General features: G+C 39.7%; 2 protein-coding genes across 3 annotated transcripts in view; both read left to right on the plus strand.

Annotated features, from left to right (window-relative positions):
- UBE2Q2 (ubiquitin conjugating enzyme E2 Q2) overlaps positions 1–2,178 on the plus strand; it is a 60,899-nt gene extending 58,721 nt beyond the window's left edge. For both annotated transcript variants that reach the window (XM_021099010.1, XM_021099009.1), the window contains one exon: positions 534–2,178. In XM_021099010.1, coding sequence (XP_020954669.1) covers positions 534–565 — 32 coding nt within the window. In that variant the 3' untranslated portion in view covers positions 566–2,178. The remainder of the gene's footprint in view (positions 1–533) is intronic.
- The window catches only part of FBXO22 (F-box protein 22), a 43,048-nt gene continuing 31,461 nt past the window's right edge, over positions 4,137–15,723 (plus strand). Inside the window, exons 1-2 of the mRNA XM_021099008.1 lie at positions 4,137–4,380; positions 4,981–5,119. Coding sequence (XP_020954667.1) covers positions 4,238–4,380; positions 4,981–5,119 — 282 coding nt within the window. The 5' untranslated portion in view covers positions 4,137–4,237. The remainder of the gene's footprint in view (positions 4,381–4,980; positions 5,120–15,723) is intronic.

The raw sequence follows: 15,723 nt of genomic DNA on the forward strand, positions 1-15,723 counted from the left end.
AATGTGGGTGTGTGTATAATTAGCTATGGTAAAAGAGCAACAGGTTCAGGAGGTGGATTTTACCTTATGCTGCTAAATTTGATCTTGGGCGTAGTCATTTAATCAGTGCACTTGCTGAGATGGCACCCTCACTGTCAAAATGACATCATTGCACTGATGACGTCCACGTTCTTTTTAGTCTAAAATACTAGAATCTTGTTTGGGGAATAGTTATTTTCAGCATGGTTTACTTTCAAATACAGAATTGAAATGAAATATAAAACCTAGCTTGTTGTTTTCCACATTGTCCTCTTGAGGTAGAAATGCCATTAATATAGAGGTCTTATGTTGAAAACTCAAGTACAGTTTATTCATAGAAGATAACTTTATACTGTGAGTATATCAAAATGCTTGTTAATAACCCAAGTTTAATCTTTACAGTAGGTTTAAACAGGAAATTATGGGTAGCCAAAGTAGCTGATCTTAATAAAATGCCATTTCTCCTGGTTTAAGAATTAAAGTATTTTAACTTTTTATTTCCCATTCTTTTTCAGGCTGGTACACCCCTCCAAAGGAAGATGGCTAAATGTGATGACTTGTGTATGTTTGGACCAATGTTGCTTTAAAGAAAAATCTTTCCAACATGCAGACACAAGCTTTGGGTGCCCCTATAACAGCAGTACCGAAGATGTTAGCTAATAGATATTTTAGTGGATAATCTGTCAACTGATCCAGTATAAGTTACAGCCTTTCCATTTTTCTCATTTTAGGTATCTTGGACTGAGCAGTGGGGCCTTTACTGTATTTTTCTTGATAAATACATATACTGGCCACTCCTTATCATCTCTTTTTCTTGAAGGGTGAAATGTGTTAGGCAGGCAAGTCAGCGTCAGGTTACTAAAGTTGTGACTTTAGGGCAACTTTCCCATTTTGAGCTCTTGCGTTATGAGGATTTGCAATATATTGTTCCATTTAAAGCCAATAAAAGTTTAATTGATGTTTAATACTGGTTTAGAAAATTTAAGGTCTTTTAAATCACAGTAGCTTTTTTTCAGGTTAAAACCATTTATGATATTGCCAAAATAATGACAGGAAACGTACCTATTAAATGGTTAAACTTTTTTTTAATGGCTATGAAGGTCTGAATTGTTTCCCGAAGATTTGCTCTTAACTGAGCTGTACTTTTTAGTTTAAAGCAAAGAAGGCTGTGCCAATTCAGGCTTGTGAGTAATTTCTACTGGGGCATCAGAGTCTTGCTGGGCTGAATCTGCTTCTTCTTGTTTCAATATTATGAAGAAGGGCTTGAAATTTAGAGCTTGAAGTTATTTAAAATACTAAGTCATTTTACGTTTCCATTTTATTAACGGGATGTTGCAATCAGTTGTAAACTAATAAACTTATAAAGTAATTGGCACAAAGACTCCTTGAACAAAAATTGCACAGTAAAGTACCGAAAGTATCTAATTTGGAGACTTAAAATTTTTGCTATATTTAAAACAACGGCTTTTACATTGAAAAACTAATAGGAACTCTACATATGTTAATTCTTTATAAAACCTGACTCAAATCAGTGTACTCTCTATTTTGTTGCCTTACCTGAATCAGTCCTGTTGGGTTGGAAATAGATTTCTTTATGTACCCAAATTTGATTTAAAAGTAAATTCTAGTTATGAAGCACTTTTAAAAACCAGAAGCACATTTTTTTCTGCACAAACCAGTTACAAAGTTCAAAAGTGTTTCTTATGCTTTAAGACTCAGTTTTTAACTTTGTAAAACCATGTCCGAGAGACTTGGCACTTCTGCATTATTGTGTGTTCAGTTTCTTTTTTAAAAAAAATTTGGCTGGGAGGACATTGGAAAAAGATTTTCTGGCATTCTTGTTCACTTGGTTACATTTGTATAAAGTTCTGATTGCCAGTTGCTCAGAAAACAAGTGACAAGGCAGAATTCTTAAAAGAATTAAAGTTCCTTAAACCTAAGGCTGAATCTTGAATACATTATTGAATTCTTTAATAACCCTGATGGCTAGCAGATTGACAGCTGCGTATTTGGCATGCTTTGTTTTTTGTTTGGTTTTGGGGGTTTTTTTGTTTTTTTGTTTTTTTTTGGACTTTATTTTTCATTGCAGATTTCTTTGGCAATGTACAGTAAATTTTGTAAACTTGCATCAAGTTTATGAATAAAGAACCATTTAAAAAATTACTTTGTCACTTTTCCCTGGTAAAAGATACTCTTGGCTTCAAGCGTCTGTAGGCTCTGTTGGGTTTCTGGGATAGGATTGTGAATGGTGGGATGGCCTTGTATGTGAGGAGAAGCTTGTATAGACTGGGCGTACTCAGAGTTTCCTCACCCTCTTCCTTCTCACACCCTCGTTCTTAAGTGTAAATGAAAGTGTTACTTTATTTATGGCTGTCCCTAGTTCCCCTAGCTTTATAGTAATCTGCTTCTCCTTAGCACACCCATAGTCTCCTTACACAGTTGTCAGCTTATCTCACATACAGGAAGTCCAGAGATAGGAAAACTCTAGGCACATACCTCTGCTTCTTTGAGATTTTTCCCATGTTGGTTTCATCTTTGCATAGACTGTTCTCTTAGATGTGTGGCCACCTTAATCCTTCCAGAAGTAAGATATTGGTCCTGCGTCTAGTGTCTGCTTACGAGGTGAGGAAATCTTTACAAGTGGGCCACCTCACCCCAAGCCCAAGCATATTGCCTGTCACTTTTCCTTGGCTAGAACTAGGGCCTGTGTCTACCCCTGAACTAATGGCTGATGAAAAGAATGAAACTATTATGATTAGTTTGGACCAGTGGTTCTCTGATTTGGAGGACCTGGAGACTCCTGAGACCCTTTTAGGGAGATTTTTAAGGTCAAAACTATTTTCCTAACACTAAAACATTATTTGCCATTTTCACTCTCATTCTCTCACAAGTGTGCAGTAGAGTTTTCCAGAGGCTGTATGATGTGGTAGATGTGCAGCAGTTTGAATTCAGAGGCAGATCCAGCTGTCTTTTTTTTTTTTTGGTTTTTAGGGCCGCACCTGTGACATATGAAAGTTCCCAGGCTAGGAGTTGAATCAGAGAGGCACCTGTCAGCCTGTGCCACAGCAACACCAGATCCTTAACCCACTGAGCAAGGACAGGCAGGGATGGAACCCGCATTCTCATGGATACTAGTTAGGTTTGTAAACTGCTGAGTCACAGCAGGAACTCCCCAGCTGTCTTCTTTTAAGCCAGAAATTAGGTTTGCAAGATGTAAAGATGCCATGCTATTCACTATTGTGGGGGAAGAAATTTGGGAAAGTTATTTTTTCATAAGATGTTTTTGTGGGGGATGGATTAAAGTGAATTAATATTACAATGTTTTAATTTTTAATATGGTAACTATAATCCTTATATTTTTTGGCATCGTCAGAATTTAAGAATGTGAAGGAGTTCCGAGGCCGAAATGTTTGAGATCCACTGGTTTAGGCCAATCCAGAGCTGGGCATCAAATCAGGGTCTTGTTAGCAGAGAAGCAGGAGGCGGAATGGATGTTAGGTGGAGATAGAGCCTATTTGCTGTGCTTATATTCTTTCTACCTATGGTTCCCAAACTGAGCTTACATCACGGGGAAGCATACAGTAAAGCTAAAACTCGAGACTTCTGGGTCCCACTGCCAAATGTCTGTCACGGGAATGCACCAAAGTATTTTCTGGGTGAATCTGATGCTACCGGCCAGGAACTAGTGCTGTGTGGGGCGTGCTTTCACAGCAATGGTAGGCGCTCCTTAAGCTGTTTTACACATTCAGAACGTGAGGGCTACACTGTGTTGAACAAAGGCGGTGATTTTCACTTTTTTTTTTTTTAAACATACTTTCCAAAAATTGGACTCATGCCTTAACTGGCGTAGGGATTGTGAAGGCCAATACAGTGTTACCTAGACTCTGCCTTCAAGAACTCAGGAATTAGACTTGTACGGACAGATTAGAGCTGCAAGTGCACTGAGAGGCAAAGGAGGTGGCTATATCTTGACCACGGGCACCTCCCTGGAACCTCCCAGCAGGATTACAGGACGCGTAATCACCACTTTCAGGCACCAGCCGGCGCCCCAAACCAGCGCCGGAAACGCTTCGGTCTGGCGTCACGTGGGCGCCCTCGCAGCAACCCCGCCTCCTCCGCTGGCCGGAAGTGGCGCGCTTGCTTGCTTGGGCGAGCTTGATCTGGCCCTGCGCCGTGCTCTCCGAGCTGCTGTCCTGCTTTCCGGTCGGGTTGGTGGGGCATGGAGCGGGTGAGCGGCGGCTGTGATCGCCGCGGCTCCTCCTCTGCAGACCCACGAAGCACCTTCGTGTTGAGTAACCTAGCGGAGGTGGTGGAGCGTGTCCTCACTTTCCTGCCCGCCAAGGCGTTGCTGCGGGTGGCCGGGTGAGGGGGGAGGAGGTGGGAAGCTTAACTTGGGACTTGCCGGGGTGGGCGGACGCGGTGGGGACCCAGGACTGACCCCGGTTCCCTACCCCTATCCTCAGGTGGCGTCCCATACGCTAGGTACCCCTACTGCAGTGCTCCCAGGGACACTTCTCAGAAGAGCCAGGTTCCCCCTAAGGTTTTCTCCGCCCCCGCGTTTTCTTCCGAACCAGCGCCCGGCACCTCCCTCTTCTCGGGGACTTTGGATTCTGCAGGAATTTATTTATTATTTATTTAGTCTTTTTAGGACCAGGGCACATGGAGGTTCCCAGGCTAGGGGTGAAATCCGAACTATAGCCGCTGGCCTACACCACATCAACACGCCCCATCCCAGCCTTGTCAGCAATGCTGGATCCTTAACCCACTGAGCAAGGCCAGGGGTGGAACCTGCCTTCTCATGGATACTGGTCAGATTCCTTTCCAGAGTTGCCTGGAAGGGAGCTCTACCCCTCAGTAATTTCCTGCAATAACTAAGGTGTGCTAGGAGGGTGGAGGTCTTGCGCCACGGGAGAGAGGAAAATGAACGTGTGTTCATTGCCCTTTGTGCCTTTGCATCCTCAGTGTGTGTCGCTTATGGAGGGAGTGTGTGCGCAGAGTGTTGCGGACCCATCAGAGTGTGACCTGGATCTCCACGGGCTCAGGGGATGCTGGCCTCCTGGAGGAGCATTGCTTGGTCCGCGTGGTAACCGAAGAGCTTGAGGCAAGTTAAAGGGTGGCGTGCACAGCACTTTGTGGAATTTGCGGGTCAGTCGTTGAGAACTAAATAATATACAATTTTGTATATGGCCTTATTTTTTTGTAATTTAAGGAAAAGGTCTTGTAAACATCAGTTTTAATGAGCATATTGAAAGGATGTGCCATGGTATATTGTATCCTTCTTCATATATTCGGCATTTTATGTATCCAGGTTTTCACTCAGGATAGTGAACACTGTTAAGAACCTTCCTTTCACCTGCCTCTCTTGTCACTGTTTTGCAGGGAAGGGAACTGAAGGATTTCTGTTGCTTAGTGTCATATAAAAATGCCAAGAACCAATACTTAAACCCAAATATTTCAACCTTTGATCCTGTACTATTTTGTATTGTATTTCTGGGCCAAAATCCAAAAGATGGACAATACCCGGGGAGGTAAAGACTGGAAGTCTTGGAGTCAGAGGGGCAGCTTCCTGAGCACAGGTCGCAGTGAGACCGGTATCTCATTTGGGAGTAGGAGGGAGCCATTTGAGAGTAAATCGCCAGTCTGATGTTCTCTCATGCCCTTGTGCTTGTTTGCACAAGGAACTCCTAAGGAACTCTTAGGAGTTCCTGCTGTGGGTCAGGGGATTAAGAACCCAACTAGTATCCAAGAGGATGTGGGTTCCATCCCTGGTCTCATTCAGTGGGTTAAGGATCTGGTGTTGCCTCAAGCTGCCTCAAAAGTCACAGGTGTGCCTTGGATCTGGTATTGCTGTGTCTCTGGTGTAGACTGGCAGCTGCAGCTCATATTCAACCCCTAGCCTGGGAACTTCCATATGCCTTGGGTGCGGCCCTAAAAAAAAGAACATTTTACATAACCACAATACAACCATCACAGTCAGTAGATTATCGTTGATAACATTTCTACTACATAATCCTCAGATTCAGATTTTGTCACTTGCCTTAGTACCTTCCTTCATAGCCGAAGGATTCAGTATAGAATCAAAGTGCCTTGGTTTTTTTTTTTGTTTTTTTTTTTTTAATGGCTACACTAGCAGCACATGGAAATTCCTAGGCCAGGGATTGAATCCGAGAAACTGCGGCAGCATGGGGATCCTTTAACCCTCTGAACCCATGCCTCCTGAGCTGCTGCAGTCAGGTTCTTAATGCACTATACCACATAGGGAGCTCCGTGGATTGTTTATATTTGTCATGTTTCTTTAATCTGGAACATTTACTCAAGCTTTCCTTGACTCACAACTTTAAGGACCTATGTAAATTAGAAGCCAATTAAAAAATGTATATTTTTTTGGGTCTTTTGATGGCATATGGAGGTTCCCAGGGTAGGGGTCAAATTGAAGCTGTAGCCGCTGGCCTTCACCAAAGCCATAGCAATGCAGGATCCCTGAGCTACATCTGCAGCCTACACCACAGCTCATGGCAATGCCAGATCCTTAACCCACCTAGTGAGGTCAGGGATTGAACCTGCCTCTCATTGATGCTAGTCAGATTCCTTTCTGCTGAGCCACCAGTTGGCCAGTTATTTTGTATAACATCTGATGTTTGTTAGATTCAGATTATGTCTTTGGCAGGAATATCACAAGTGATGCTGTGCTCTTTTTGTTGCATCACATCAAGTGGTGTATGGTTTCTATTTGTCCCATTACTGATGATACTACCTTTGATTATTTGGTTAAGGTGTTATCTGCCAGGTGTCACTAGTGTAAATTTATTCTTTTCCATTGTAACTAATAAGTATTTTGTGGAGAAATGCTTTGAAACTAAGTAATTACTCTGTTTCAATTTATTCATTTATTTGTATCTATATGGACTCTTAGTCTGTTGTTTTATTTAGAGGGATGTATTCTGTTACTATCAGTGTTTATTTCACTTCCTAAATTGTTCCTGCTTTGACCAGAGGAGCCCCTTCAGCTGGCTCAGTGTCTTTTAGAGATGACTCCATCATCTTTGAGCACTTCCTTGCTTTCTGGCACAAGATTCTTAGTACATCTTGTGTTTTGTCTGCTTCAGTCTGTAATCAGTCACTTTGCCAAGAAGCCCTAGTTCTTTTAATGTAGAATGGCATTTAGAATCCGAGATTGGACAGCTCCTTGGTGTCAAAGGGCTTGCTGCTTCAAAGCCCCGTCAGTGGACAGAGCAAGGGATATATGTATGTCTTTACAAGCGTGTGTGTGTGTATACACCCATCTCTGTATTTGCACACACACACATAACTGTATTTAAATATACCTGCAAATTCATGAGTTCATACAGGTACATCCAATTCTAATCCAACACAGGATTCTTTCTGGTCTTCTCTCAGCTCATACTTATACCTCCCTGTTGGATAATGAGAAACCTGAATTTCATCATTCTTGATATATTGAGATATTAGATGAATGCCCCATAAGCGACCAGCCTTCTGTTTCTCCGTTCTTCATGTGGATTTCCTCCTTACCCTATTTGGCTCTGGAACTCAGATCCAAAGTAGCCGGAATCCAAAGGCAGGGTTGCAGGAAACTTTCTTCTCACTTTGGTCCAAATCCTGCCCCGTCTATTTATGAGAGTTTGTCATTTGAGAAAATTCAAAATGTAGGCTGTGATTTTCCCAGGAAGATGTTCTTTGGAGCATCATTTATAATAAGGGAAATTGAGAACAATCTAATGTTTATCTTGTAAATAAAGTCATTAAATGATAAATGGAAAGAGAAAGTGTTGATGTAAGTGAAAAATTATATTATATATTAAACATATATTATAAAATTATATGTTTAGTTTAATCTAAATTATTAAAAGTAAAAAGAGAGAATGGAAAAGAAGCCAAATGCTAGCAGAAGTTTTCTTCAGGGGTAGGAGGGTATGAGAGTGAGTGTGTGTGTGTGTGTGTGTGTGTGTGAATGTTTTGTGTTTATAAACATTTTTCTTGGGAGTTCCCATTGTGGTGCAGTGGAAACAAATCTGACTAGTAACCATGAGGTCATATGAATGTTCCCAGGCTACGGGGTCGAATCAGAGCTATAGCTGCTAGCCTATGCCACAGCCACAGCAAGGCAGGATCCGAGGTGCATCTGTGAGCTACACTACAACTCACTGCAATGCTGGATCTCTGACCCACTGAGTGAGGCCAGGGATGGAACCGACATCGTCATGGATCCTACTGAGGTTCGTTAACCGCTGAGCCGCAAAGGGAACTCCCTAAAAGTTTATATATTGTAATGGCTGTTAAAGCCAAGCAGTCTTAAGTATGAACCCAGTCATATTAAGTGTGTGATTTTGAAAATGTTACCTAAACTCTCTGACCCTCAGGTTCTCTCTTTGTGCAGTGAAAAGAAAATAATACCATTCTTACAGAGTTGTTGTAGGATTTAAATAATGAAAAGGTAATGTGTGTAACATTATGTACAGTACCAGGAATATAATGTTTTCAGTAATTGAAATTTTTCTCTATTAGTATCATTACTAAAATTCATATACTAGGTTTATACATTGTAGAAAGCTAATGTGGAGACAAAAACATGAAAACCTTGTCCATTTCATGCTGTTTTCTTTGTGTTTGCTAAATTATCTAGTGTACATGATACTTCTATATCCATAAAATAGATTTCGCTTTTTTTTTTTTTTTTTGCTTTTTAGGGCTGCACTGCGACATATGGAGGTTCCCAGGCTAGGGATCCAATTGGAGCTACAGCTGCCGGCCTATGCCACAGCCACGGCAATGCTGCATCCGAGCTACATCTGTGACTTACACCATAGCTCATGGCAACACCAGATCCTTAATCCATTGAGTGAGGCCAGGGCTCGAACCCCCAACCTCATTGTTCCTAGTTGGATTCACTTCCCCTGTGCCATGATAGGAACTCCCTGATTTAGCTTTTTTACTAGAAGTAAAGAGTGTTAGGTAACTCAGATGGGTTGGACGACTCAGTGTAACATCACAAGGAGTGCTAGGGCTATGTATTGCTCCATCTTCCTCACTGGTTTCACTCCCCCAATCTCCCTCCTCAGTTTCACTCCCCCAATCTCTCTCCTCAGTGACAACCATCTATTCATTCTCTGTAGCTGTGACTTTCTTTTTGATTTGTTATGTTTGCTCATTGTTTTGTTTTTCAGATTCCACATATAAGTGAAGTCTTAATATTTGTCTTTCTTTGTCTGACTTACTTTGCTTAGCCAAATACCCTGCGGGTCCATTCATGTTGTTGCAAATGGCAAGATTTTACTTTTTTTTATAGCTGAATAATATTGTCTTGTATATGTATACCACATCTTTATTTATTCATCTATTTATGTGTACTTTAGGTTGCCTCCATATCTTGACTATTGTAAATAATGCTGCAGTGAACATAGGGGTACATATATCTTTTTGGATTAGTGTTTTTGGTTTTTTCAGAAAAATACCCAGAGGTGGAATTGCTGGTTCATATGATAGTTCTTGTTTCAGTTTTTGGGATTAGTTTTATTTCATACTGTTTTCTACAATGGCTCTATCAATTTACATTCCCATCAGCAATGCACAAGGGTTGCATTTACTTTGTATCCTTGCCAACACTTAATGTTTCTTGCCTTTGATAATAATAGCCATTCTGATTAGCATGAGGTAGGACCTCTTTCTTTTTCTTCCCAGATTCTTTTTTTAATTTGAGGAGGTATCTCACTGCGGTTTTGATTTGTGTTTGTCTGATAACTGTTGTTGCTGAGTATCTTTTCATGTGTCTGTGGCCCATCTATAAGTCTTCCTTGGAATCTCTTCAGGTCCTCTGCCTGTTTTTTAACTGGGCTGTTCTTTTTTTGATGTTAATTGTACAAGTTCTTTGTAGATTTTGGATATTAACCCTCATATCAGATATATGTTTTTTGCACTATCTTTGCATCTATGTTCATAATGATGTTGGGTTTTATTGATAGTTTCCTTCGCTGTGCAGAAGCTTTTTAGTTTAATGTAGTCCCATTTGTTTTTGCTTTTCTTTCCATTGCCTGAGGAGACAAAACCAAAAGAAATATTGCAAAGACCCATGTCAGAGTGTATGGCCTATGTTTTCTTCTAGGAATGTTATAGTTTTAGGTCTTATATTTAAGTCCTAAATGCATTTTGAGTTTATTTTTGTGTACAGTGTGACAAAGTAGTCCAATTTGATTATTTTTGCATATAGCTCTTCAATTTTCCCAACACCATTTATTGAAGAGGCTATCTTTTCCCATTGTATATTCTGCCTCCTTTTTTGTAGTTGAACTGACCATGTAAGTGTGTTTTTATTTCTGGACTCTGCTCTGTTGCACTGATCTTTGTGTCTGTTTTAATGCCAGTACCACATTATTTTGGTTGCTGTAGTTTGAAATCACAGGTGTGATATCTCTATTTCTGTTCTTCTTTCTTAAGATTGTTTGGGCTATTTGGAGTCTTCTGGGTTTCCATACAAATTTTAGAATAATGTTGTAATTTTATGAAAATGCCATTGTTATTTTAATAGGGATCCCATTGAATCTATAAATTACTTTGGGATATATCATCATTTTAACAATATTCTTCCAAGTGATGACTCTAGCCCGTCTTGCCATTTGTGTTGCATTTAGTTTCTTTTATCATTGTCTTATGATCTTCTGAGTACAGTTCTTTTGCCTTCTTTGTTATTTTATTCCTAGGTATTTTTATTCTTTTTGATGCAGTTGTAAATGAGATTGTTTTCTTCTCTGATAATTCATTATTAGCATATAGAAACACAGTAGGATTCTGTGTATTGATTTTGTATCGTGCAACTTTACTGAATTCATTTAATAACTCAGAGTTTTTGGTAGTGTCTTTAGGGTTTTCTGTGTGTAGTATTATATTACACAAGCTTTGAACACAGTTTTACTTCTTCCTTTACAATTTGGATTCCTTTTATTTCTTCTTCTTGTCTGATTGCTGTGGCTAGAACTTATAATACTTTGTTGAATAAAAGTGGCAAGAGTGGGCATACTTGTCTTGTTCCTGACCTTAGAAGAAATATTTTCAGCTTCTCACTGTTGAGTATGATGTTAGTTGTGAATTTGTCATATATGGCCTTTAGTATATTGAGGATATTAACACACTTTCTGGAGAGTTCTGTACACACACTGTACACACTTTCTGGAGAGTTCTGTAAATGGATGTTGAATTTAATCAAAAACATTTCCTGCATTTATTGAAATGGGTCATATTTTTATTGTTATGTTAATACAGTGTATCACATTGATTTGTGGATATTGAACTATACTTGCATCCTTGGGATAAATTCCACTTGATCATGGTGTATCATCCTTTTAATGTATTATTGAATTGGTATGTTGATATTTTGTTGAGGATTTTTGCATCTATGTTCATAATGATGTTGGCTTGTAATTTTCTGTTTTTGTGATGTTTTGGTACAGGGTGATGCCTCATAAGAATGATTTGAAAACATTTCTTTCTCTTCATTTTTTTGGAATCAATTTGAGAAGGATAGATGTTAACTCTTTAAATGTTTGGTAGAATTTGCCTGTGAAGCTCTGTTGTCCTGAACTTTTGTTTGTTGGGAGTTTTGAAATTACTGATTCAGGTTCACTATCAGTAGTTGATCTGTTGATATTTTCTCTTTCATTCTGATTCAGTCTTTGGAGATTGTACATTGCTAGAAATTTATCCCTTTTTTCTAGGTTGGCCATTTTATTGGCAAATAATTGTTCATAGCAATCTCTTTAGATCTTTTATATTTCTGTGGTGACAGTTGAATGCCTCCTTTTTATTTCTTGATTTCGGCCCTCTTTTTCTTGATGAGTCTGGCTAAAGGTTTATCAATTTTGTTTATATTTTCAAAGAAGCAGATCTTAGTTTCTTTGGTATTTCTATTGTTTTATTGTCTCTACTTCATTTTTTTGTTGTTGTTTGTTTTTGTTTTTTTGTCTTTTTGCCTTTTCTAGTGCCGCTCCCACGGCATATGGAGGTTCCCAGGCTAGGGGTCTAATCAGAGCTATTGCTGCCGGCCTACACCACAGCAACGGCAACGTGGGATCTGAGCCACATCTGAGATCTACACCACAGCTCATGGCAATACCGGGTCCTTAACCCATTGAGCAAGGCCAGGAATCGAACCCGCAACCTCATGGTTCTTAGTCGGAATTGTTAACCACTGTGCCATGACAGGAACTCCTGTCTTTACTTCATTTATTTCTACTCTGATCTTTGTGATTTCTTCTACTAGCTTTGGGTTTTATGTATTCTTTTTCTAGTTCTTTTAGGTGTAAAGTTAGTTTTTTTTTGGGTCTTTTTTGTCTTTTCTAGGGCCGCACCCATGGCACATGGAGGTTCCCAAGCTAGAGGTCAAATCGGAGCTGTAGCTGCCAGCCTACACCACAGCCACAGCAATGCCAGATCCGAGCCATGTCTGCGACCTACACCACAGCTCACAGCAACACCGGATCATCAACCCACTGAGCAGGGCCAGGGATCGAACCCACAACCTTATGGTTCCTAGTCAGATTCGTTAACCACTGTACCATGATGGGAACTCCAAAGTTGGGATTCTTTAATAGAGATTTTTCTTGTATTCCATTGTAGGCTTATGATGGAGCATGATAATGTGAGAAAAAAAGTATTTGTTCATTGTTTTCTGGTTATTTTTGTACTTTTTTCCTTCTTCTTTTCCTCTCTTCCCTTGTGATTTGATGATTATGCTTAATGTTACATTTGGATTCCTTTCTCTTTCCTGTTTGTGTGTGTATGTATCAGTATAGTATAGTTTTTCTCTTTCTTTCTTTCTTTTTTTTTTTTTTTTTTTTTTTTGCTTTTTAAGGCCACACCTGCAGTGTGTTGAAGTTCTTGGCTTCTCTGGTTAGGGGTCAAATCAGAGCTGCAGCTGCTGGCCCATGCCACAGCAAAGTGGGATCTAATCTGTGTCTGTGACTTATTCTACAGCTCATGGCAATGCTGGATCTTCAACCCACTGAGCAAGGCCAGAGATCAAACCTGCACTCTCATGGATACTAGTCGGGTTCTTAACCCGCTGAGCCACAACGGGACCTCCAGTATAGTTTTTTAATTTGTTGTTACCTTATAGTTCATATAATAACCCATATGTATATATGTGATTATTTTAAGTTTATGAGTCTTAAGTTTGAACACATTCTAAAAACTTGCTTCCACCCCTATCTTTAATGTTTTTGACATCATTTTTTTAATAATCATTTTTCTTTTTTCCATTATAGCTGGTTAACAGTGTTCTGTCAATTTTCTACTATACAGCAAGGTGACTCAGTCACACATACATGTATACATTTTTTTTCTCACATTATCATGCTCCATCATAAGTGACTAGATATAGTTCCCGGTGCTATGCAGCAGGATCTCATTGCTTATCCATTCCAAAGGCAATAGTTTGCATCTATTAACCCCAAATTCCCAGTCCATCCCATTACCTCCCCTCCCCCTTGGCAACCACAAGTCTATTCTCCAAGTCCATGATTTTCTTTTCTGTGGAACGGTTCATTTGTGCCTTATATTAGATTCCAGATATAAGTGTGATATCATATGGTATTTGTCTTTCTTTTTCTGACTGACTTCACTTAGTATGAGAATCTCTAGTTTAATCCATGTTGCTGCAAATGGCATTAGTTTGTTCTTTTTTATGGCTAAGTAGTATTCCATTGTTTATATATACCACATCTTCTTAATCCATTCATCTGTTGATGGACATTTAGGTTGTTTGTGAATAATGCTGCAATGAACATGTGAGTGCATATGTCTTTTTCAAGGAAAGTTTTGTCTGGATATATGCCCAAGAGTGGGATTGCTGGGTCATATGGTAGTTCTGTGTATACTTTTCCATGTAAAGTACCTCCATAATGTTCTCCATAGTGGTTTTACCAATTTACATTCCCCCCAAAAGTGCAGGAGGGTTCCCTTTCTCCACACTCTCTCTAGCATTTGTTATTTGTGGACTTTTTTTTTTTTTTTTTTTTTTTTTTTTTTTTTTAGGGCCGCACCCTCAGCATATGGAGGTTCCCAGGCTAGGGGTTGAATCAGAGCTGTAGCTGCCAGCCTACACCACAGCCCCAGCAACTCAGGATCGAACCTGCAACGTCATGGTTCCTAGTCAGATTTGTTTCTGCTGTGCCACGAAGGGAACTCCTGTGGACTTATTAATGATGGCCATTTCTGACTGGTGTGAGGTGGTACCTCATAGTAGTTTTGATTTGCATTTCTCTAATAATCAGTGATGCTGAGCATTTTTTCATGTCCTTGTTGGCCATCTGTATATCTTCTTTGGAGAAATGTCTATTCAGGTCTTTTGCCCATTTTTCAGTTGGACTGTTGGCTTTTTTGCTGTTGAGTTGTATAAGCTGTTTGTATATTTTAGAGATTAAGCCCTGTCAATTGCATCATTTGAAACTTTTTTCACATTGTCTTTTTGTTTTTTTTTTTTTTTTTTTTTTTTTTTGTCTTTTGTCGTTTGTTGTTGTTGTTGCTATTTCTTGGGCCGCTCCTGCAGCATATGGAGGTTCCCAGGCCAAGGGTTGAATCGGAGCTGTAGCACCGGCCTACACCAGAGCCACAGCTCACGGCAACGCCGGATCGTTAACCCACTGAGCAAGGGCAGGGACCAAACCCGCAACCTCATGGTTCCTAGTCGGATTCGTTAACCACTGCGCCACGACGGGGAACTCCTTTTTTTTTTTTTTTATGGTTTCCTTTGCTGTGTGAAAGCTTGTCAGTTTGGTGAGGTCCTATTGGTTTATTTTTGCTTTTATTTCTGTTGCCTTGGGAGACTGACCTGCGAAAACATTTGTAAGGCTGATATCAGAGAATGTTTTGCTTGTGTTCTCTTCTAGGAGTTTTATGGTGTCTTGTCTTCCGTTTAAGTCTTTCAGCCCTTCTGAGTTTATTTTTGTGCATGGTGTGAGGGTGTGTTCCAGTTTCATTGATTTGCATGTGGCTATCCAGTTTTCCCAGCACCACTTGCTGAAAAGACTGTCATTTTCCCATTTTATATTCATGCCTCCTTTGTTGAAGATTAATTGACCATCGGTGTCTGGGTTTATTTCTGGGTTCTCTATTCTGTTCCATGGGTCTGTATGTCTGTTTTGATACCAGTACCACACTGTCTTCATTACTATAGCTTTGTAATGATGCCTGAAGTCTGGGAGAGTTATGCCTCCTGCTTGATTTTTGTTCCTCAGGACTGCTTTGGAAATTCTGGGTCTTTTATGTTTCCATATAAATTTTTGGATTGTTTGTTCGTTCTAGTTCTGTGAAAAATGTCATGGGTAGTTTGATAGGAATTGCATTGAGTCTGTAGTTTGCTTTGGGTAGTATGGCCATTTTTATAACATTAATTTTTCCAACCCACAAGCATGGCTATCTTTCCATTTCTTTGAATCCTCTTTAATTTCCTTGATTAATGTTTTATAGTTCTCAGCATATAAGTCTTTCAGCTTCTTGGTCAGGTTTATTCCCAAGTATTTGATTTTTTGGGGTGCAATTTTAAAAGGTATTGTATTTTCTAATATTTAATTGTTAGTATACAGAAATGCGACTGATTTCTGAATGCTAACCTTATATCCTGTTACTTTGCTGAACTTGATCAATTCGAGCAGTTTTGGGGTTGAGTCCTTAGGGTTTTCTATAAATAGTATCATT

This window comes from Sus scrofa, chromosome 7, assembly GCF_000003025.6.
Source record: "Sus scrofa isolate TJ Tabasco breed Duroc chromosome 7, Sscrofa11.1, whole genome shotgun sequence".
NCBI classification, from domain to species: Eukaryota; Metazoa; Chordata; class Mammalia; order Artiodactyla; family Suidae; genus Sus; species Sus scrofa.